Source organism: Octopus bimaculoides, chromosome 8 (assembly GCF_046866305.1).
Source record: "Octopus bimaculoides isolate indiv1 chromosome 8, ASM4686630v1, whole genome shotgun sequence".
Classification (NCBI taxonomy): Eukaryota; Metazoa; Mollusca; class Cephalopoda; order Octopoda; family Octopodidae; genus Octopus; species Octopus bimaculoides.
In genome coordinates, this window is record NC_142935.1 from 77,023,955 (window position 1) to 77,047,833 (window position 23,879).

The 23,879-nt window shown below is 36.7% G+C and overlaps 1 protein-coding gene and 1 pseudogene across 1 annotated transcript; one reads left to right on the forward strand and one right to left on the reverse strand.

Annotated features, from left to right (window-relative positions):
* Positions 1 to 8,229: 8,229 nt before the first annotated feature.
* LOC106875627 (N-terminal Xaa-Pro-Lys N-methyltransferase 1-B) lies at positions 8,230 to 19,273 on the reverse strand. Its single transcript, XM_014923856.3, has 2 exons — positions 19,044 to 19,273; positions 8,230 to 9,916 (listed from the first exon to the last, which is right to left on the reverse strand). The coding sequence occupies exons 1-2, from the start codon at positions 19,206 to 19,208 to the stop codon at positions 9,407 to 9,409; spliced, it is 675 nt and encodes a 224-aa protein (XP_014779342.1). The 5' UTR covers positions 19,209 to 19,273; the 3' UTR covers positions 8,230 to 9,406.
* A 1,822-nt stretch (positions 19,274 to 21,095) lies between these two features.
* On the forward strand, positions 21,096 to 23,784 carry LOC106875630 (general transcription factor II-I repeat domain-containing protein 2A-like; annotated as a pseudogene).
* The last annotated feature ends 95 nt before the right edge of the window (positions 23,785 to 23,879 follow it).

Sequence of the window (23,879 nt, forward strand, 5' to 3'; positions counted from 1 at the left end):
CAACAGCTCCATATAGTATACATGGATATATGGGCCTATTGTTTACAGAGACACCTCTGTGTCTCTGTATACAATAGGCCAATATCCATGTCTCTCTCTTTGTACAATCACCCCTACATCCTTGTAGGATGTATACAATTGCTCCCTCTGTATTTATATCTCTTTGTATTTAATAGCCTCCCACACACATCTCTGTGTATACAATATCTCCTACACCCTTGTGTTTTGTGTATACAATAGGTCGATATACCCATATCACTGTGTATACAATTTCCCCGTACACCTTTGTATCTGTGTATATATTAGCCCCATATAACCAGGTCTTTGTCTATACAATAGCTCCAACACATGTCTCTGTTTATACAATAGCCACATATATTCATATATCTGTGAATACAATAGCACCCAGCACCATGTCTCTATGTATGTAATAACCCCATAAATCAATGTCTTTGTGTGTACAATAGCCCCATATACCCATATCTCTGTATATTCAACAGACTCCTATACCCTTCTGTCTATGTATACAATTTCCCCCTGCATCTGTCTGTCTGTGTATATAATTGCCCCTGCTCCACTGTCGCTGTGTATACTATAGCCCTTTCACCCTTGTTTTCATGTATATGATAGCTCCACATACCTATGTCTCTGTGTATCCAATAGTCTTATTTACCCATGTCTCTGTATACAGTAGACCTCTACACCCTTGTGTCTATATACGACAGCCCTATACACCCATGTCTGTGTGAATACTAGATCTCCCTAAACCCATGTCATTGTGTATACAATAGCTCCATGTTTACATATAGAATAACTACCTACACTCATATCTCTGTGTGTACAATAGCCCCTACATGTGTGTCTCTGTATATACAACCACTTCATCACCCACATCTTTGTGTATACAACAGTGCCATATATCCAAGTCTCTGTATATGAGGTGGTATCAAAAAGTTCCTGGACTAGTTATCTATATAACAAAGATGAATGTCTGAGTGTGTGTTTGTCAATTTATAGAAAGAAAGGCTAGAGAATCTACACAAAAACTAAGTTAATTCTTGTGTAAAATTTTCCGAGAAAAACTATAGAAGTGGTCCTGAGTCTCTAGGTGCTCCCCTAAGGGAGCTATGGGCCCTTTTCCAAAATGTTGCCCACAGTGCAGTCCTCCCCTTCCCCCACCCCAAATGACTGGTCTAAGGGATATGATTAAATAAAAGTTCGGGGAAGTTAATAAGAAATGTCATAGAGGCTACAATAATTTCTGTCTGTGGAAAAGGCAAAGATGTTTTTATTCCTTGCTTACCTTTAATACCTTCCAATATGCCCTTTGAGTTCAAAATGGGGAAAACTAAAAATATGTAATGTTTTTTGGTGCCATGGTTGTGCAAAAGAGCAATCATGGCACTAAGGAACATTACTGTGAATAATTCAAATGAAAGACTCGAAAGGTTTTACCAGGAAATGAACATACTTACGAATCTATAGACTCTGTTGTGGATGACTCAGAAACAGTCAGTTATCCAGTTGAGTTCTTAAACTCTCTGGAGCCATCAGGAGCTCCTCCTCATTGCCTTCAATTGAAAATAGGTGCTCCAATCATGCTTCTCTGCAACCTTTCTCAGGCAAGGTTGTGCAATGGCACAAGACTTGTCAAGAAATTAATGAGAAATGTCAGAGCCCACAATAATTTCTGTCTGTGGAAAAGGCAAAGATGATTTTATTCCTCGCTTACCTTTAATACCTCCCAACATGCCCTTTGACTTCAAAATGACTTCAATTTCCAATACGTCTGTCTTTTGTGATGTCCATTAATAAGTCCTAAGATCTGACTTTGAAAGTTGTTGGTTTGCAATTAGGAGGAGGACTGTTTTTCACACGGTCAGCTATATGTTGGGGCATCCAGAGTGGGGAGCAAAAACAATCTTTTCATTTTCGCCCCTACTGGTAAAACCCGAAACATTGTCTGTTAGGAAGTTTTTAGCATGAAATCAACAAATTAAAATTTGCAGAATGAAAAATAACTTTGAATTGATATTGTCAATGTCATACTATATTTGTCTAAGAAAAGCTATTTGTATTTTTGTTTGTTGTTATACTTAAGTTCAATAAATTATAGTACATATAATTTTAGTTTTCCCCAAACTTATATTTTAGTTATCTTATACTAGACTTAAGCCAAAGTCTGTGCAATGTTTACTTCATTTATAGACTGAAATACTAGAGATCATAGATCATAAGTTTATATGCACCCATGATGATATTGCCCAGAAGGAAACAGCTCTATCAACTACATGAAAGTCGACAGTAATTTCTTATAAATGTTCAATACAATCTAACTGAATAACTTTCAATATTCATAGTACAATTTTGGAGGCTTTTTTTAAACCCAGTCAATGACAGGTGTTTCTGCTTGAGTTTTAACATCATCTTCAAAATAGTCACCTTACGCAGTAATACACCAGTCCCAGCATTTCTGCCACTTTTGGAATCTGGCCTGGAAGTTGTTTTCCATAAGCGAGTTCAGGACCTTCTACGATTCACTCTGAATTTTGACAATGGTATTAAAATGGCACCCTCTGAGCTACATTTTCATCTTGGGGAGGAGATGGAAGTCCGCAAGTGGTAGATCTGATGAATAGGGCAGGAATGAAAGTGATACCATATTATTTTGGCAAGAAACTCACGAGTGAGGAGAGCTTGGTGACAGGGTGCAATGTCATTGTAAAGAATCCAATTCTTTGTGCTCCAAAAATCTAGTCACTTTCACCAAATGTTCTCCCTCAAATGCTTCAAAATCTCACAGTAGAACTTTTGATTGACAATCTGACCCTGGGGGACAAATTCTTGATGTTCAACATGGATGTTGAAAAAAACGATGAGCATGCTTTTCAGTGAGCTGCAGCTCTGTCATGCCTTTGGTTGTGGAGATGAAGGACTCTTCCATTATGAAGACTGTTGCTTCATCTCAGGGTCATACCTGTAGACCCAACTCTCATCACCTGTGATGATCCTCAACATGAAGGATAGGTCATCAGTAGTACACCGACAGAGATCTCGACAGGCTTCGATGCAATGTTCTTTCTGTTCAGTGGTCAGCAGGAGGGGGGGGGGCAAACTTGGCAGAGACATGCCGCATGTTCACTTCAGGTGTTATGGTTGCCTGCATAGACCCATGTGACAGACACTAACAACATCAGCAATACAGTTCTATATTTGAGAGATGAGGAATTATGTACATTATTTACATTTGACGGATATTTGTCCTCATCTTGTTTATAGTTAACACAACGTTTCGGCTGATACACCCTCCAGCCTTCATCAGGTGTCCTGGGGGAATTTCAAACCTGGGTTCTCATTCCTAAGGTATTTTTCTGAAAAAAACTTTAGGAATCAGAATCCAGGTTCAAAATTCCCCCAAGATACCTGATGAAGGCTGGAGAGTACATCAGATGAAATGTGTTAACAAACAAGATGAGGACAAATATCTGTCAAATGTAAGTAATTAAATAACATCAGCAATGTTGTTGATTGTCCTCCGATGATCTTCGTGCACAAGCTGGTGAATTTTCTCCACATTCCCGGGGACGATGCTTGTGGTAGGTGTTCAGATCACTCATCTTCCACTTTTGAAGCACCTGTGCCACTCGCAACATTGCGTCTGTAGCAGACTTCCCAAGTTTAACACAAAATTTCCCATTGGCTCTTTATTCCTGTTCATGACAAAATCACTGACTACAACATACACGTGATCACAAGCACACAAATTTCACAACTTGCGAAGTAAACACAATGATGTCACTTGGCACACTGCCTCATGAAGGTCGCTGTTAGCTCTCACACAACTGTGTGCTGCTATCTGTTGGCATGCTTCAGAACTAGTCCAGAACTACCCCCTCATACAATACCCCCCTACAAGGGATATCTCTGTATTCAGCAGTCCCCCTACAGCCTTCTGTTTCTGTATACTGTAAGTCCGTATACCCATGTCTGTGTACAACTGGCCCTTACACCTTCGTGTTTGTGCATACAATAGCTCACTACACCTATGTCTCTGAATATAATAGCCCCCTACACCCTTGTGTCTCTGTATAAATACAAGTTATGCTTTCAGCTATTTGCACCCTGTGTGAAGTTTGTTTTTGGATGAGTGGAATGTTTTTTTTATTACCACACATTTAGAACATTGAAGGGTATAGTCCTCTACATCATGTGAATAACCTGGCTTTTGCATTTCAGACAATTGTTTGAAACTGAAATTGGTGCAAGTGAGGACATCATTGTGAACCCTGTTTTATGATTTATCTTCTCACAATTTATTGATAAATCAGCAGGTTCATGGGGTCATTGTGTAGATGCTGTCATATGTAATCAAACTGAAATCCTTCTTGGCCTAATATGACAGGAATTTCAAAAAGTGTTTTTAAAATTATTTCAATGCTACTTGATAATCAGATCTCCAACTAAACTCAATGTCTTTTTTTTTTTCCCCCCCAAAGAGTTAAATAATATATTTCAGCACTTCACCATGAAATTTAACTGATCCTTGAAGGAATTACTTACTAGACAGTGAATGGACACCTAACATTTTCTAGTTTAAATGCAACTCCAAACAAACCCTTCCTTTTAATTAGAATGTGCCAAAAGCAATAATCTCTTTCCAGTAACCAATCATTTTTCTGAAACGGTACCCATACCATACTTGGGGTTTCATTGCAATTTTAGCCTTTAATTTTACATCATTGTGAATTGCTACAACCAAATAATTATCATTTTCATAAACTATTTTACTCTCAATCTGTCACTGGCAGCAATTTCTTTTCTGTTGCATGTTGAAGAAGTGACTAGCAAGTATAACATTCATGTCTATCTCAGTAATTATGGCGATCTCTTTAAAAATCCCATCACATCTCTAAGACATTGGATATTATAAAAATAGTCAATTCTAGCAAATGAGCATGAAGTATATTTGGAGTTAGATATGAAGTTGATCAGTTCTGATTAATTCCTACATTATAATCACCATAGATACAAAAGTCACTGATTTACAAGTACTAGCTATATTCTAGTCTTTCGTTTTCTGTAATTTCACACCTATCTGTATCAAATATAAATTAGAAGTTTACAAGATAGCAAGTATGACTGATATATAGTTTTTCTTTTAATTCAACACTAAATTTATGTATTATTAACATCAGATAAATCATAGGGGATTTGTCTAGTGCTGTTTCCAACCAGACTATTACTTTAACACACTTCATTATCTCTATAACTTGTAGTCATTTGTCTGTTTCTAAAATATCTTCAAAGCAGCCCAATGTTTTGTTGGTTCGCTGTGGTATAGTGCCTGAGGGACCAGCTACTTCATTGTGCTTGGTGTTAAAACACGTGAAAGTCATAGACAGGCATTTGTTTTAACACTGATGTATATGTTTTGTTTGTAGACAGGCAAGTAGTGTGGGTACTGAGAGGTGTTGGGTGCTAGTGTGTGGTGTGAGTACTGAGTAGAACAGTATATATAATGGTGTATGTGATGAGGGTACTGAGTTAGGCAGTGTACAGGTGTAGGGGTGGGAGGTGTGTGGTTTTAGATGAAAAGAGGTGGTGAATTAAGGCCACAAGGAGTAAAGGAATGAAGGGAGAAGACCAATGTTTTGCAGCACTTTGAAAAGTCAGCTTTGGTGATACTTTGGCGTCACTGTTCCTTACTATGAAGGGTACAATTATTATAGGGGTTAAGTATGCAAATTAGGTGTCTGCTATAATTAAGTTTAATATGTAAATTTAAGACCACCTTAATTAGAGGGAGTGTCTCCAAATTAGCTCTTTTTTAGTGATCCAATGGTCTAAGTGTTTAGTATCTCTATTAGATCAATTACCTAGTAATAACTTTTAATAGGTATCACTATAGAATGCCATACAATGGAGACAAGCAGTTTGAATATGCAAAAACACGTTTTGCTTCATCATTTTCATATCAAAATAAATATTTTCTGAGGAAAATTATATATCATTTGAAAGTTCTGGATGTGAACTTTATTCTCATATTGTTTTAATTAAAATCTGAGTTACATATCATGTCAGGGTCCTTCAAACACCCTAATATTTCCAAGCATTTATAAAGTTTGTACCGTTTTTTTTTGTTTTAACTGCTAACTGGCAGCCCTCATTCTAGTTCAATGTGCTCAAGCGCCATAACTTGAGTTGTGCTAAAAACCATACGAAGAGGAAGGTTTTTGCTCTATTTTAATAGAAAAATGAATGGGGATAGGTAAAAAATATAATAGTATGAAATATGAAATATAATAGTTAAAATTTTATTGTTAATTTTCACCTAGAAAAGGACATATTTTCTTCAAGATCTTTATATCATAAGAAAAAAATTTCTCATGAATTCAATGTGGTCATTGATAATTCTGGCTCTGATATGACAAAAAAGTGCAAAGTGAGTAAAGAGGGTGGTATACTGATCCTATTTGCCAAACTGACGTATTCACACAAGGCGAGCGGTCAAACATAACCAGTATTTCAAGAAATGGATGAACGAATTTTTAAGTAAACATATACTTCTACAAACAAATGCACTAAATTGAGTTTAATAAGTCTTCTAGAGCTCAAACTTAGCATGAAATCATTGTATTGAGAATGTTTATTTCCTCTCACTGTTTTGACATGTGGAGAGCCACTAGGCAAATCTAGTAGATATTCTTGCACATGTAAATTTCATTTTTCTTTGAGAAGTATTGGTCAAATTCTGTCAATAAAAATTATATTGTGCAATGAATATTATTTTGTAGACCATTAAAGTCAGATGTCATGTTTTTTTTTTCAATTTTGAATAGTTGGAATAATTTGTGTCAGTGTTTACATATTCGTTTTGTTTTTTTATTTTTTCCTCTCTCTCCTACTAACAAGCTTGCAGTAAGTTACAGATGTTGTTAATGCTTAAAGCAAAGAATTAGGTTATACATTTTGTTTGTTTTTTAATGTAGGTCAACATGCAATTTTGAGAAAGGTATTAGGTAGCTGTGGGATGTGCTAGAAACAACAGCTAAATCTTTCTGAAATCACACATTGTTTTGTTTGAAAATATTTTCAATTTTTTTTTTTAATGGAAAAGCTTGTCCCATCACTTTTAAGTGCATAGTGCAAACAAAATTGACCAAAATTGATCCAGGTTGGGGATGAAAACAAATCAATCTTTCAAAAAAAAGCTTACTCCCATCATTTCCAAGACCATGATGCAAAAAAGAAAATAGAAAAATCCCAGTCAAAATGGAGAAAATCCAACTCACATGGGTGTGCTGATCTGAAACATCGCGATTTATAATAGTCCATTAAAATTTTATTGAAATGTCATGTTACAAAATGTCAGGATTTATTTAGTTCTATACCAATTACAAATGTGCCAAGTCCTTGTGACTTGTACTTTTGGATTTAACTAGGTCTGAAAACACTGCAAAATTGACTGTTGTGACATGTAATAAAATAGGCTTTACATAAATATTTAAAAAACTGCAAAAAAAAAAAAGTAAGAAGCTGCTATACTATGGTCACTATTAATTTGTGTTATTTGAAGATGATTATCACCTGTTTCCAAGATAAGACTAATTAGGCAAGATTTTGACCATTCTGCTAACCATTCAAATTGTCATATTTCCTAAAATATTCACCCAAATTTCACAAATGAGGTACAGTAGACACTACATTTAAATACTTTCAGACATTCATAATGATACCTACTTTTAACACATTTTATATCATTATATAAATAACATTTACCCTAGTAAAAACTTTGAGCCACAAGTCTTCCATTATATCCTCATCCTGTTTCTTGACAAATAATCTTCAAACTTGTTTACCCTTGCTCTCTGAATGCCCATTCTTCCATTAATTCCCCAAACTTCCCGTCAATCACTACCTAGAGTGATATGGCTTCTGCAGCCATATTGATGGCAACACTTTCAAAACTTCTGATCTATCCTGCTTAGGATTTGTGTTTGGCTTAAATTAACAGGACTACATTCCAAACATTGTAGTAATGAAGACAAGAAAACTCCACTGGAAAATGAACACAGGATAACTTAAATAACAAGGTTGAATTTGAGTTGAGACACTAAAAAGTATCAAGCATAATGAAAAATATTTAATTTGTTTTACTCTATATTGTAAATATTCATTTAAAAATAAAACCATTCCAAAGCATGGAAAAATAAAGACAGAAGAATAAAGTAGTAAAAAAGGAAGTTTAATTTTAATTTCTTCAAATTTTGAGGTCAAAGATAATTTTTGAGTATGAAAATATAATCTTATTACAAAACATATTTTTCCCAACTATCTGAATTTTTCTTTATCATTTTGAGTGAAATGAAAAACATTTTCACTAATTTTTTTCTTTACTTGGGGAGACATATAAATAAAATATTTTGCAATTAACTTGCACACCCCTAACAGCAATATCTTCACTCAAATAAGATAAAACAACTAGAGTTTGTACTGTCTAGCACTTAGCGGAATGTACACATCTGCTTCTGGTGAAAGTGGTAAATATTTAAATACAAGTTTATGAAAACTATATAAGATACCATGACACCAGTGCTTTTGGAATTAATAACATTTTCCAAAAAAAAAAAAAAAAAAAAAAAAAAAAATGAAGACATTTCAATTTTATTCATTAATATACTTTAAAATAAATGACTTCTGTAATATGACCACTTACAAAGGGAACAATATTAATGATAATAATGATTTCAAATTTTGGCAAAAAACCAGAAATTTTTAGGGGAGGAAGGAAGTCGATTGCATTGATCCCAAGGCTCAACTGGAACTTATTTTATTGATCCTGGAAGAATGAAAGGCAAAATTGACCTCAGCAAAATAATAATAATGGATTCAAATTTTGCCACAAGGGCAGCAATTTTGGGGCAGAGGATGAGTTGATTACATTGACCCCAGTGTTCAAATGTTACTTATTTTATCAACTCCAAAAGGATGAAAGGCTAAGTCGACCTCGGCAGAATTTGAACTTAGAATGTAAAGATGGACGAAATAGCATTTTGCCTGGCATGCTAATGATTCTGTCAGCTTGCTGCCTGAATAGTAATAATAATACTTTCTACTATAATCTACTATGGGCACAAGGCCTGAAATTTTTTGGGAGGGGACTAGTTGATTATATCAACCCCAGTACTTGACTGGTATTCATTTCATTGATCTCGAAAGGATGAAAGCAAAGTTGACCACAGTGGAATTTGAACCCAGAACAAAAATTAGACGAAATGTCACTAAGTGTTTTGTCAGCCAGTTTGCCACCTTAATAATAATAGTAATAATCAAAAAGCCAAATAAAGATTTATAAATTCTATTTTTTTTTTACAAAGCTTTCAGCAGAGTTCTTTAGTTTGGCAGATTACTGCATGGCAAACAAATAAACAGCAAATAACTCAGCAGGTAATCCTTCCTGTTTCTCTACTTTAACAACTTTCATTCCTGATTTTTTGATGATGCTAATGAACTCTGATTTTGGCCGGGTAAAACAGCTGTCAGTTTCATCAAACACTCGGCCTTCTGTGGTTACATTTTCTTTAATAGCAATCAAGCCCCCACTCACTAAGGCGGCTTTGCAGCGTTTCAAGAAGGACACAAAATCAGAATTACTAAGGTAACCAAGGACCCACTGGCACCAAATTACATTGTATCTGCCAGGTTCAGGAACAAAATCTTGCAGAGAGTTGCAAATGTAACGGTCCACTTTTGACTTTTTGTCTCCCAGGTAGGTTTCTGCACGGTTTAAAAATTTTTCGTTCAGGTCTAACATGTCAACATGATTGAAGAGTGGTGTCAGTAGATGTTTTGTCACTCTGCCAATACCAGCACCACAATCTAGAGCTCTATTGTTGTCAATGCTACCACCATGGGTCTGAAATTAAGAAGAAAAAAATGTTAGGGTATGAAGAGGAATGAATTAAATATGACGCTTTGAACAGACAAAATTAGTTTATCAAAGACTCTGGATATGGAAATCAATTGAAGACAGCTGAGATACTGTGTGTAGGGAACATGGAGAATTGAATGGAAATGATAGGACATTGAGGATGCACTCAAAGAACAAGCCAAAATGGGATCTTTGTGGTTATTGTCACTATCTACAATTTTGTTCCAATTATTTTCAAATTTGGTACATGGATTAAATTTTGTATACTAATTATGAAAATGAAATTCATTTTCCCTATAAATTCATAATCAAAATGTTATTATCCTTTAAAATTTGGGTATTTTAGCCAATCAGAAGTGAGTATTTTACACATCACTGTGAAGTTCTGTTAGCATAGTAAGCAAAGATGCTGTGCATGTGCACAAGGAGTGCAATCACCAAATTGAGAGTACCTGGGCATCTTTAAAGCATGGAAATAAATGCTGGTGTGAGACACACCATTCCATGGTTGACTCATTGTGAATTTATATGAAGGAGATCATCATCATCATTGTTTAACGTCCACTTTCCATGCTAGCATGGGTTGGACGATTTGACTGAGGACTGGTGAAACCAGATGGCTACACCAGGCTCCAATCTGATTTGGCAGAGTTTCTACAGGTGGATGCCCTTCCTAACGCCAACCACTCAGAGAGTGTAGTGGGTGCTTTTACGTATCACCCGCACGAAGGCCAGTCAGGCAGTACTGGCAACGGCCACGCTCAAAATGGTGCATGTTATGTGCCACCCGCACAAGAGCCAGTCCAGGGGCACTGGCAACGATCTCGCTTGAAAAATTTCATGTGTCACCCGCACAAGAGCCAGCCCAGGGGCACTGGCAACGATCTGGCTTGAAAACCTACAACGGCCCCGCACAAGAGCCAGTCCAGGGGCACTGGCAACAGTCCCGATCGAAAATCCCACGAAGGCCAGCCAGGCAGCACTGGCAACGGCCACGCCCAAAATGGTGCATTTCATGTGTCGCCCACACATGAGCCAGTCCAGGGGCACTGGCAATGATCTCGCTCGAAAATCCTACGACTGCCCCGCACAAGAGCCAGTTCAGGGGCACTGGCAACGATCTCGCTTGAAAAATTTCATGTGTCACCCTCACAAGAGCCAGCCCAGGGGCACTGGCAACGATCTGGCTTGAAAATCCTACAACGGCCCCGCACAAGAGCCAGTCCAGGGGCACTGGCAACAGTCCCGATCGAAAATCCCACGAAGGCCAGCCAGGCGGCACTGGCAACGGCCACGCCCAAAATGGTGCATTTCATGTGTCGCCCACACATGAGCCAGTCCAGGGGCACTGGCAATGATCTCGCTCGAAAATCCTACGACGGCCCCGCACAAGAGCCAGTTCAGGGGCACTGGCAACGATCTCGCTCAAAAAATTCATGTGTCACCCGCACAAGAGCCAGTCCAGGGGCACTGGGAACGGTCTCGCTCGAAAAATTCATGTGTCACCGGCATTTTATAAAATCTTAGAGTGTAATTGCAAAACTTACGTTCTTGAATTTTTTTTTAACTAATAAATGTCTGTTTTAAGCAATGGTTTGACTTATTTCAAGCAACTCTTATTGATTTGCTTGTGGCTTTTAAATATTTAATTTGCTATGAATGTTTTAATGTTTTTCAATGTTTACTGTCGCTAGTTTAATGTTTTGATATGCCCGTGCCTCCCCCTCTTACTACTGTGACAGATGATGGACGAAACAACGAACGCGATGTTTTCTGATTGGCTGCATATTCTGAGAATTATCTAAGTTTGAACACCTGTAACATTTTTGCAAATTTTTTCTGGGATAAATGAATAACAAATTTGGATTCAGTGTCAAAAATTGCATCTATATGATACATAAAAACTTTTTTTAAAGGTTTCGACATGCAGCGATGATAACCACAAAGATCTTCAAAATGACAAGAGATGAAGGGACATCAGAAGACTACGTATATCGTTCATATTAGTTGGACTGGTATCCTTATCTTGACTGTTGCTTTCACTATGTTTCAGCTGTTGTACACTCCAGCCTTCTTCAGGTATCTTGTGTTGAACATGATTGTTGTATCAGAATTTCAAGCCTAACCCTTTATTTGATTTACAAGGGTACACTGTCCTCATTACTCTCTGTGTTTTGTGACTTTTTTTTCATTTGCTTCAGTTGATTTCTTGTGAATTACCTTCATGTCTTGTTTGGGATTGAACCCAGAACCCCTGGGTGCATGCACTGCATTAACCAACATCTTTATCTAGACCACTAAGTCCATAGGCAGTGACAAAGCAAATTTTTTTAAGATTTACAAACTTAATGTTTATGTAATCCATTGTGGCAGTCTGCTTTCTTTTTAAATTATTGGTTTCCATAACTGTATTCGTCTTTGCATTTGGCTTGCTTAAGAGGTTGTTATGTCCTAGCATATGCGCTGCTTCCTGAAGTTTTCTAGTTTTCTAGTGGTTCTCTATCTATTATTGACCTAATCCCACAGTCATTAGTTTCTCCATTTTTCCATGTCATTGGCTATACCAGACTTTTCAATATCCCCTCATGTAATGGAGTCCAATGTTCATCTACTCTTACTTTAGGTGGGGAAGCATGTTTCTCTTTTGTATGCTTTACTGCAGCTGCATAGGGAGGCTTCACCTGGAAGAGATGTCTGCAAAGTGTTGAATTACTTCAGTATACTCTCCTGATATCATATGGCCCACATATCTTTTGAGGCCTCTGACATAAGAGTGGATAGTATGCTTGCTAGGTAGTTGCTACATAGTGGAGTGTTTCTTAACCTGATCATTCCTAGTGGTATGTGTCAGGATTGCTACTTATAGTCTTTGCACAATGTTGCAGGTAATGACCAATCCTCTTTAAACTGTATGGATGGTGGGAATTGAAGTGGAGGCTCTGTCCTGTAATGGTTGGTTTATAGTATATGAATGTCTTAAACCTATAATCTGTGCAAGTTATTAGTACATTCAGGAATACTAGCTGATTGTCCTTTTCTCTTTCCATTGCAAACAGTATGGATGGTCTTTTTGAGTTCACATGATCCAGCAGTACTTGGATATATTCCTGGTGGGACCAGAGTATGAGGATGTCATCCAATCTATCTTATGCATAGAGTTGACTTCAGAAGTGTTGATCCTAGAGCCATGTCTGTGAAGTATTCCATTGTATATGTTTACCAATACTTGAGATAATGGTGAACCCATAGCTAAACCCTCTTCCTGCTGATATATATCAGTACCTATTCTGAAGTAGATGGTTTCCATGTAGAAGGTCAGCATTTCCATCAAGTTCTCTATTTGTATATGAGTGCATTTCTTTAGAGAGGTGTCCACAACAAATCTGTCATGAGTCACTGATAATGCTTCATTAGTCAGGACTTTGGTGAACAGACTTTTCACATCTAGACTCACTCCCCAGTTTAGACCTAATGGAGGTACCTTTCATCAATTCTGTGAAATGAGTGGAATTCTTCACATGTGATGCTGACTTACTTGCTAATAGATTGATTATATCCACAAGGAAGTGGTTCAGTGGATGACACACTGAACCTTGCCAACTCACTATAAGTCTTAATAGGATACCATCCTTGCGAATCTCAGGGAGACTATACATGTGTGATAGCCTACTATAATGTTGGGTCACCTGTCTGTACTCCTTTGGTGTGAAGTGGCACTTGTCCTGCAGTAAGATCTGTAACAGCTTCCTCTCTATTTTCAAAGTTGGGTTTTTCTTTACTTTGTTGCAGCTACCGTCTCTAATGAAGCCTGCCAACTTTTCAGAATATTCAGACTTGTCTGCTGGAAGTATTATGGTGGTACTGCCACTCCGTGGGGTTTTGATAGCCAACTTTTCTCCCTTAGTGAAGTTCAGTTTAGGTTTCTCTAAGACCTTTCTTACTTTCCATCTTAGTTCATCTCCTTGAGTCTTGGGTATCTTTATGGTTACCTCCTTGACGGGGGCTATCAGGTCTAAAGTACTGGGGTCAATGTGTTCTGGAAAAAAAAGTCATGAAACACAGAGAGCAGAATGAGAACAGTGTACACCATTGGATCAAATAATGGGTTAGGTTTGAAATTCCAATACAACAATTGAATTCAACACAAGACACCCGAAAAAGACAGGAGTGTACAACAGCTGAAACAAAGAAAGCAACAACCAAGATGGGCACATCAGTCCGATTAATATCAACTCCACATCTCACAAATATAGAATTGTATTATGCAATTAATACAGAGCTGACATACAGAGAAACTATATCTGAAACTAACTCAACACTCAAACCACTTGACAAAGGCACAGAGAATTGTGGAAAGAGCAAGACATACTTTCATCCGAGAAAGGATCCACTATAACTGTTGGTAAAAACACCAATTAAAGAATGCAATCAGAGACGTTATCTTCAGGCCTCATCAGAGATAGTAACTGCAGCAAAGTAAAGAAAGACCCAACCCTGAAAATGAAGAGGAAGTTGTTACAGATCTTAATGAAGGACAAATATCACTTGATGCCAAAGTGACCCAACATTGTAGTAAGCTATTACACATGTATGGTCTCCTTGAGATTCACAAAGATGGTATCCTATTAAGACTTATAGCGAGTTGACAAGGTTCAGTGTGTCATCCACTGAACCACTTCCTTGTGGATATAATCAATCCATTAGTAAGTCAGCATCACATGAAGAATTCCACTCACTTCACAGAATTGATCAAAGGCAAAGGACAATAGAAACTGAGTAGATGAGGTAGAGATGGGAGAAATATAGATAAAGTACTTATGGACTTCACCAGTGTTAGTGGTATGAAAAGTCACCCAATACATGCTATAAAATAGTTTGTGTTAGGAAGAGTATCCAACTGTAGAAATCAAGCTAAAGCATTGGAACACAATGTAGTCTTTAAATCTGTTGGACTCTCTCAAATTGTTCAACCCATGCCAGCATAGTAATTGAATGCTAAAATGGTAAAGTGGTTTTCAAGATATTCGAGATACCCAAAATGATACATAATGGGGAAATTGTTCCTGAAAGGGAAGAAACTCTTATTTTTCTAAGACAGTGGGTTGACATAGCAAAAATAGGATTTTTTAAAATTACAGTAAATGTTTCTATTTTTGCTTTTGTTAAACACAATATTTTAATCATTTAGAAATATTTTAAAGTGAATATGATTTCGAAAATGTAAGTTTCCTCAAAATTAAGTGCGTATATTTTGGCTTTCTTTAAACAGACAATATTTTAATGATTTTTAAAATTATTTTCAAGTGAATACCATTACATACAAAAGTTTTTTTTTGGCATCTTTAAAAAATATTCTAAAGTAAAACTGACTTTAAAAATGGAGTAAATATTTCGTAAAAGACCTGTTCATAACCTCAGTGCGAAACAGATTTTTACGTACCTCACCTCCAAAGATTTGGCTGCTATTTCTAGCACACCCTGCTACCATGTAACAGCTATCTGCAATAAAGGACCCAAATAGCTGTTGTGTGGTTGCAGGATGTTCAAGAAATAGCAGCAAATTCTTTCCTTTTCTGGGGAAAGGAGCTGTTTACACATGATTTCGATGCCACATTTGTTGAAAGCATGTGAAATAACCTGGGGGAAAATAAAAACCCATGAAACAAAACTCTGTTGCTGAGAAACTCAGAGTCTCCCGGTGACTCAATGGGTCACGGGTAGTCTAGCATCTTATATCTCTCTATGCGTCTGCATGCACGTATGGCTGCATATGCATGTTTAAGGGGTGAATGTATGTATATGTATGTATGAATATATGTGCACGAGGGAACATGTGTGCGTATATATATATATAATTAAATTTACATATACTAGTACACCTGCGTACATAAATGTTAATTATTTAGATACACACATTTAGACACCAAAAGTTTACAAAACCATTCAAACAAATTTGCTTTCCTTGAAACGCTTAAGAATAAACAAAATAATTAAAAATTTCATTAATCAATCAGAATTAATTGACCAACATGGATTTATATTAACTTCTTCTTAGAGTATGATAGGCATATGTATTGTGTTCACGCGTGTACATGTATGTGTATATATGCATGGATGTGTGTACGTATTCTTTTATTTGTTTCAGTCATTTATTTGACTGTGGCCATGCTGGAGCACTGTCTTTAGTCGAACAAATTGACCGCAGGACTTATTCTTTGTAAGCCTAGTTCTTATTCTATCGATCTCTTTTCGCTGAACCGCTAGGTTATGGGGATGTAAACACACCAACACTGGTTGTAAAGTAATTGGGGGGGGGGGGGGGGCAAACATAGATACATACACACACACACACACATATATATATATATATATATATATATATATATATATATATAAAAACATACAATGGGCTTCTTTCAGTTTCCGTCTACCAAATCCACTCACAAGGCTTTGGTCAGCCCGAGGCTATTAGCTGAAGGTGCTATGCAGTAGCACTGAACCCAGAACCATGTGGTTGGGAAGCAAGTTATTTACCGCACAGCCACGCCTGTTGTGAGAATATGCATTCCTCTGTGTATATGTATGTGTGCATACTTGCATATATACAGATTTTCTTAACTTTATTTATACCAGATAAACGAACATTCCATTCTTTTATTAACTATAAACTTATCTTATTTATATCTAAATTTCTTCTATCATCTCTATTTAATTAAATTTATTTATTGTTCTAATTCTGTTTATCTACTCTATCTCATCTCTAATCAACCTGCAAACCCCTTGTCCAAACATATAACAATACAGATCATAAACAATATCATTCAGTCTACTATAATGAATCCATAAACACATATAAAACATCCAAGAGTATATCTTTTTTCCTCTGAAGATATTATGCTCAGGTCAAAGAAATTTAAAATTTACTGAGTATTAATTGAAACAGCTGTATGGGATGATGATTAATTTGCTGTTAATAATAAACAATTAGCAACTTCCCAATCTCCATCTTCTTTTATATGAATATAAACTATATGTTTTTATATACTTATTATTTTAAGGAAAATATCCCCCCCCACTCCAAATACTAGGTACTGAAACATTTCCTTGGATGAAACCATCCCTTTATGAGGTTAACACAAACCTCTAATCAAATTTATATATATACATGTATGTATATACTGGGTTGATAACATTTTAATTCCATTGTTTGAAGAAAAGGGATCCTAATTTGTGTGTGGAAATTTTAGTGGAATAAGCCTGCTTGAAGCAGTTGGTAAGGTTTTAACAAAATTATTACTTTATCAGCTAACAAAGTGGATTTCTCCAGAACTGCATCAAACATTACATAACTTTTTCAACCTTGTTAATAGGACTGCTCTCTGGATCATTCTTGGTCAACTTAGATGTCCACCTCAATTTGTCAACTTGTTTAAGCAACTCCATCGTGATATGAAAACTCATTTTAAGTTCAACGGTTCACTATCAGAATAAATTTCCATCAATAAAAGGATTAAACAAAGTAGTATTCCTGCTCCATCACTTTTTCCCCATATATATTTTTCTGGAACTGTCTCATACACTTTCCAGGACTATGGTATCAGCATATATAGATTTGCAGTTGTTTTACGGGGAGTTTCCACATGGTAAATGTCCAAGGCATAAACTTAACAAGCACTTAAGGGATGCTGTCAAAAGCAACCTTAACTCTTTAGCATTCAGAGTGTTTTGTCAAATGTAATGCTTATTTATTCACATTGATTTGAATTAATTGTGAATTAATTTATAGTGTACTTATAGAGATTTTCATTAATATCCATTTTTTCCACAGGAAGTTATAAAGTCAGGGAGTAGATACGCTTGTGCAGGTATGTAGGAAACTGAAAGAAGCCTGTCGTGTGTGTATGTCTTTGTTTATTTCCCACCACCGATTGACAACCGGTGTTGGTTTGTTTATGTCCCCGCAGCTAAGCGGTTCGGCATAAGAGACCGTAGAATAAGTATCAGAGTTGTTTAAAAAAGTACTGGAGTCGATTCGTTCGACTAAACCCTTCAAGGTAGTGCTTTAGCATGGCCGCAGTCCAATTGCTGAACAAGTAAAAGATACGATACACATGCCCACTAAGAACGTTGTAGTTCGCTCGAAGCATTGTAATACAGAAGGAAAATGAATGAAATGAGAAATAAGAAAAACTTGTAACAATGCAGAAAGTTGAAAACACCTTTATATTTCGGGTGCAAAGCCTATCTTCAGAAGAATACAGTCGAAGAAATGTGTAATTACATAGATCCTGCCATTTTGGATAGTCTGGTGCTTTTTGCTAGTAGCAGCAGCACCCTAAATGCATTTGGAGAGCTGCTGCTACTAGTACAGGATCTATGTAAATACACATTTCTTTGTATTCTTCTGAAGATAGACTTTGCGCTCGAAATATAAAGGTTTTTAAAACTTTCTGTATCGTTAGATTACCTTCTTTCTCATTTCATTCATTTTTCTACACACACACAAATGTGAACTCTTTGCGAGCTGTCCAGCCATGTGACTTCTGGATATTTTCGTAATATCAAATATTTTTTTTTTTTTAAAGGAATTAATAAGAATATTTAAAATACTTTTAGGATATCTAAATGGAATACCATAAACAAACTAATTATAGTGATAAAAGGATATTTTAGCGGAATTCAACAAAAAATAAACAGAGTAGCTGACGTGGTTGTTAATGACGCTAGTAAAATCAAATCACTGAAACAACACCATCAAGGTTTTAAAACATGAAACACAGATAATGTACCATAGAATTGACAAAGTGACAGTACGATAACGGCTAGAAACCCTTTGATCAAAAGACAGCATGGTGAGATCTGTCCCAAGACAATATACCGCCACTAAACTAGGAAAGGTGCGTACACAGAGTGGAAGGTGAAATAACAGCCAGAGCACAAGATATATAGTGTAATAGTTGATACGCTAGTCCTAGAGAGAAAAAGGGCGAAAGACGTGATATGATGGCAAGTAAGCTGGTGCTATCCTGCTTTCGCAATAAACCCTCTTCCACCACCACAAGGTGCCCCAGTTTGAATGACATCTGCGTGTTTTAAGAAAATTTTTACTCACCTTCAGAAAAGATCGAAGGAAAATTGATGAAGTTTTAATATCTATGGGCGACACTTGTGGAAAGCCTCCAAGCATGCCATCAATTGTAGCTGGAACTTTCTCCCAATAACATTTAGAATTTTCATAATATTCTTCCCCTTCTCTTGCTGCCATTCTACAAAACATACAACTTCAGCAGTTTAGCGGCAACTTACATCTAATTACCTCCCTTGATAGTAGCTCTTTAAAAAAAAAATACAAATCCCCAAGTAATTTTAGGGGTTTTATATATATTTTGGGGCTATTCTTGGTTATCTCCCTTCAGCCTGCCTTCGCGCTTATCTGAGTTTCGAAACTGCGTAATCATTTGAACGTCGGAATAAATCCTTGTTCAGGTTCAGATCCCGCCGAAATCAACTTTACTTTTCATTCTTCCAAGTTCGATAAAATAAAGTACCAGTCAACTTGGGTCGTTGGTATCTCTCAAGATTACTGACCTTGTGCCTAAATCGGAAACCATTTTCACTATTATTTCATTGTCTATGAAATCGACGAAAGCAGTCCACCTCAGTATTTCATTTTATCGGCCAGACAGACCCGACACAGTATACTTTAGGTACTTTGACTAACGCTCTAACGATTCTGCCAATCAGTGTTTATCTAGAAGATACCATATATTTATAAATAAACACTGGGACCCGAAAAAAAAAAGGAAAACTAATGTTTGCAGCGGCAAAAAGTTAACTTTCTTTCGATATGAGTATATAAAATGGCCGCTGAAAAACTGGAACTAGGAACGTCATTTTTTTCGCGAATTTCAAAATCGTATTCGTTCTAATTAGTAAGGAAAGTGAGATCTTACGTAAATAAAGACAAAGGCGAGTTTATGTAGTAATAACTTTGCTTCTTAACCACATTGTTCGGGTAGTGTCCCACAGGGTGACACCTTGGGCAAGTGTCTTTTATTACAGCCTCTGGCCTACCAGAGCCTTGTATGTGGATTTGGAAGACGGAAACTGAAAGAAGCACGTCGTGTATATATATTGTCACATTATATTTACAGATAAATTCCTCTACATAATATCGAGGTCTCTTTCATTCTTTTGTTGTCTTACCATTTCTATCAATATATATATATATATATATATATACATATATATGTATATATATATATATATATATATATATATATATATATATATATATATATATATATATATATGTAAATAGGTATAAGTTAGGATTGTTTAAACATCCAAGCAATAGGCTAGAAGTGTTTAAGCAACCAGGGGATAATTAAATCTGAAGGCACTCCTGGATATTACTTGTGGTCTTAATTGTAACTGCACCAAAGCATGCTGGGAAACGCCTCCTTTGATTCTCTTAAACAGCACCCACTCTACCTCTCCTTCGCAGAAAGATTATTAACTCTGATTTCGACTAAAATATAAGACTCACTATACCTTACCTCTATTCTCATACCACTATATGCATCCTTTACATTAGTATATCCCCTATCTTCTATTCCCGCATCTCTCACACCATGAACTTAAACAGACTTCTCAACATTCTGAAGAGATCTGCCAATTGGGTCAGCAAATCGAAAAGATCGTAAATGTAACATTACATAATCTCTACATAATTGATTAAATTAATGGCTAACTAGCACAATCGACCTGCTTCTTCCTGTGTTTGTTTCTCCATTCCCTACATGATTATATATATATGTATATATATATCGTGTGTTCCACAACCGTTGTTGGTGTGTTTACGTCCTTGTAACTTAGTGGTTTGGCAAAAGGAACAGATAGAAGTACCAGGCTTAAAAAGAAAGTCATTTCATTCCTTTAAAATTCAAGGTGGTGCTCCAGCATGACTTCAGACTAATGACTGAAACAAAAAATATATACTCCTGTCTGTGTTGTTCATATACCTGGCACTGGCAAATCTTAATTAATTCTCTCGGCTAATTTTTGTTTAATTTATACAAATTAATTAGGCCCTAAACATATTTTACCATTTTTGTATATATCTAAGTCCCTTGGCTGCTGGTGATGCATACTGAGGCAGAAACATGTTTTAAAAGTCCTTTTATCTCCAGACAGTAAGTTTTTTTCTTAGTTGATGTCAACTTTGAAGAATTTTTGATTCTCAAGATGATCTCCCCTTCTCATCTGGGGTATATCTCAATTGGCATATGGTAATTGTTAATGGTATTTGTCTTTGTTATTCATATACATGCCACTGGCCACTCTGAGTTATTTTTCTTAGCCCATTTTTGCTCAATAATGTATGTATGTATGTGAGTGGGTATTACTGTCTCCTTATCTCGATATCCTGTGATAGTTGTAGGTGATTTGAAGATTTATGCTAAGAATATTAGCAGTGGCAAAATACAGCTGTAAATAACAACATTTTTAATTGACATACAAATGAAATTTGGTTAAAACAAATGTTTATACTTGTTTGTTGAGTGTGGAAAAACATGACTGCTGCTCAGTGCTTTGCGAACACTATAAAGCAGACATGTCAAGCTCCCAGCCTGTAGGCCACTTCTGGCCCGTGCAGTAATTTCATCCAGCCTGCAAGACCGTTTTAATATCAGCTTGAAATTGGTCCAAATGGTGGCATCAGCAAATAGAGTACTTTGCTGCCCCCAGCAACGCCCATGCCTTCTTGTTACAACTACACATACATAGTGTGTGGCCAAAGCAGGCCATGACATTAGATATAGCACTGACTACACTACCTTTCTTACTAAGGGTTTCACCAAGAGTAGCAATAACTTAATACATGACTAGAAACAACAGCACTGTGACTATTACACCTTATCTGTACAAAAAAAAACACATTAAAGAGGCATGATAACACAATCACAAGTCTTAATTGTAACTGCAACAAAGCATGCTGGGAAATGCCTTCTTTGATTCTCTAATTGTGTTGTGAAGCATTGATGATGCAAAATCTACTAATCCCATAATGCACTGCAACAGCCACCTTACTGCTCTTTCAGGCAATCATTTTCACATGACGTCATTCAGTAGTAGTAACTATCTATATTAATGGTCAAGAGAAAAGTCGATGCTGAAAACAGAGCTTTTCAAATCCGGTGGGAAACCGAATCCATGTTTACTGACATTGATGGTAAACCCGTGTGTCTTAATTGTGGTGCTAATGTTGCTGTACTTAAAGAGTAAAATCTCAAACGCCACATCAGGACAAGTATAAATAGCTCACTGCTGAGCAGAAGCAACGAAAGATGCACGAGTTGAAGAGGAAACTCACGTTACAACAGGCTTTTTTAACCAAAGCAAAATTACGAAGTGAAGCTGCAGGTAAAGCAAGTTTTGTTGCGGCAGAGGAGATTGCAAATTCAGCCAGGCCATTTATCAAAGGAGAGTTTGAGAAGAGTTGCGTGATGAAAATGTGTGACGTTTTGTGTCTAGACAAGAAGCAACTGTTTGCTAATGTGAGTATTAGCAGAAATACAGTTGGCCACTGATTTGAAAACACAGTTGATTGAAAAAGGAAAAAAAATTATTGCATACTCTGTTGCTGTAGATGAGACTACTGACAAAACTGATACAGCACAGCTAGCTATTTTTATATGTGGAGTGGACTCCAATTTGTTCGTCATGGAGGAAATTTTGGACATTAAATCAATGCATGAGACAACAACAGGAAAGGATCTTTTTGAAAAATATGTCAGAGTGTAACTGACATAAAACTGCCTTGGGACAAACTTGTTGGACTTACAACAGATGGAGCACCAGCAATGTGTGGTGAAAAAAGTGGACTAGTGAGTAGGATATGTTTAAAGATGCAAGAAGAGAACTGTGCTGGCGAGTTGACAACATATCACTGCATCATACACCAGGAAATGCTGAGCGATAAAGTCTTAAAAATGGAACGTGTAATGAGCACTGTAATGCAAACAGTAAACTTTATCCAAGCCAAAGGGTTAAATCACTGCCAATTTCAGTCTTTCTTCGGGAAATGCATTCAGAGTTTGGTGACGGGCCTTATACTATGGAGGTGTGGTGGCTCAGTCGGGGAAAGGTCCACAATATAGTTTTTGAGCTGGCTGAGGAGATATGTCAGTTCATGGACAGTAAAGGAAAAGAATCCAAAGTTCTGCTGGATGAAAAGTGGAAATGTGAGTTGGTGTTTCTGGTTGACATAACTCTCCATCTCAATGTTTTAAACATCCAGCTCCAGGGACGGGATCACATGATCTGTGATATGTTGCCAAGTAATACCGAGCGAAGTCAGTGCCACAGTGTTCCTAAAGCAACACTTCACTGATAAATTGAGTGCACTCCATACTGAATTTGCACGGTGCTTTAGTGACTTTGAAGCACGGAAAAATAATTTTGAGCTGCTTCGCAACCCATTTACCATCAATGGGGAAACTGCACCGGTACAGATTCAAATGGAACTGATAGAACTTCAGTGTAATGGGACATTAAAAGCAAAGTACAACTCTGTGGGGCCTGCACAGTTCACTCGCTTCACACCTGAAGCAATGCCCCAGCTCCGTTTACATGCAGCTCAAACATTGTCTTTGTTTGGAAGCACATATCTGTGCGAGCAGCTGTTCTCTGTGACGAAGATGAATAAAACGTCACATAGGAGTCATCTCACAGATGAACACCTGCAATCTATCCTGAGAGTCTCAACAACACAGAACCTTGCCCCAAACATCAATGAACTCATTGCCAAGAAAAGATGCCAAGTATATAACTCGGACAAAATTGCATAAAGAAAATTGAAAGGTTTGATTTATTATTTTAATTTTCACTAAAAAGCACATTTTAAAAATTTATATTGTCTTTTTCTTTTTTTGCAACATGTTTT

Bases quoted from the DNA above. Each gene is read 5' to 3' on its own strand.
- LOC106875627 (XM_014923856.3), bottom strand. From the start codon at position 19,208: ATGTTTTGTAGAATGGCAGCAAGAGAAGGGGAAGAATATTATGAAAAT. The intron at 9,917-19,043 runs GTGAGTAAAAAT...TCTTAATTTCAG, and splicing joins TCCTTCGATCTTTTCTGAAG to ACCCATGGTGGTAGCATTGA.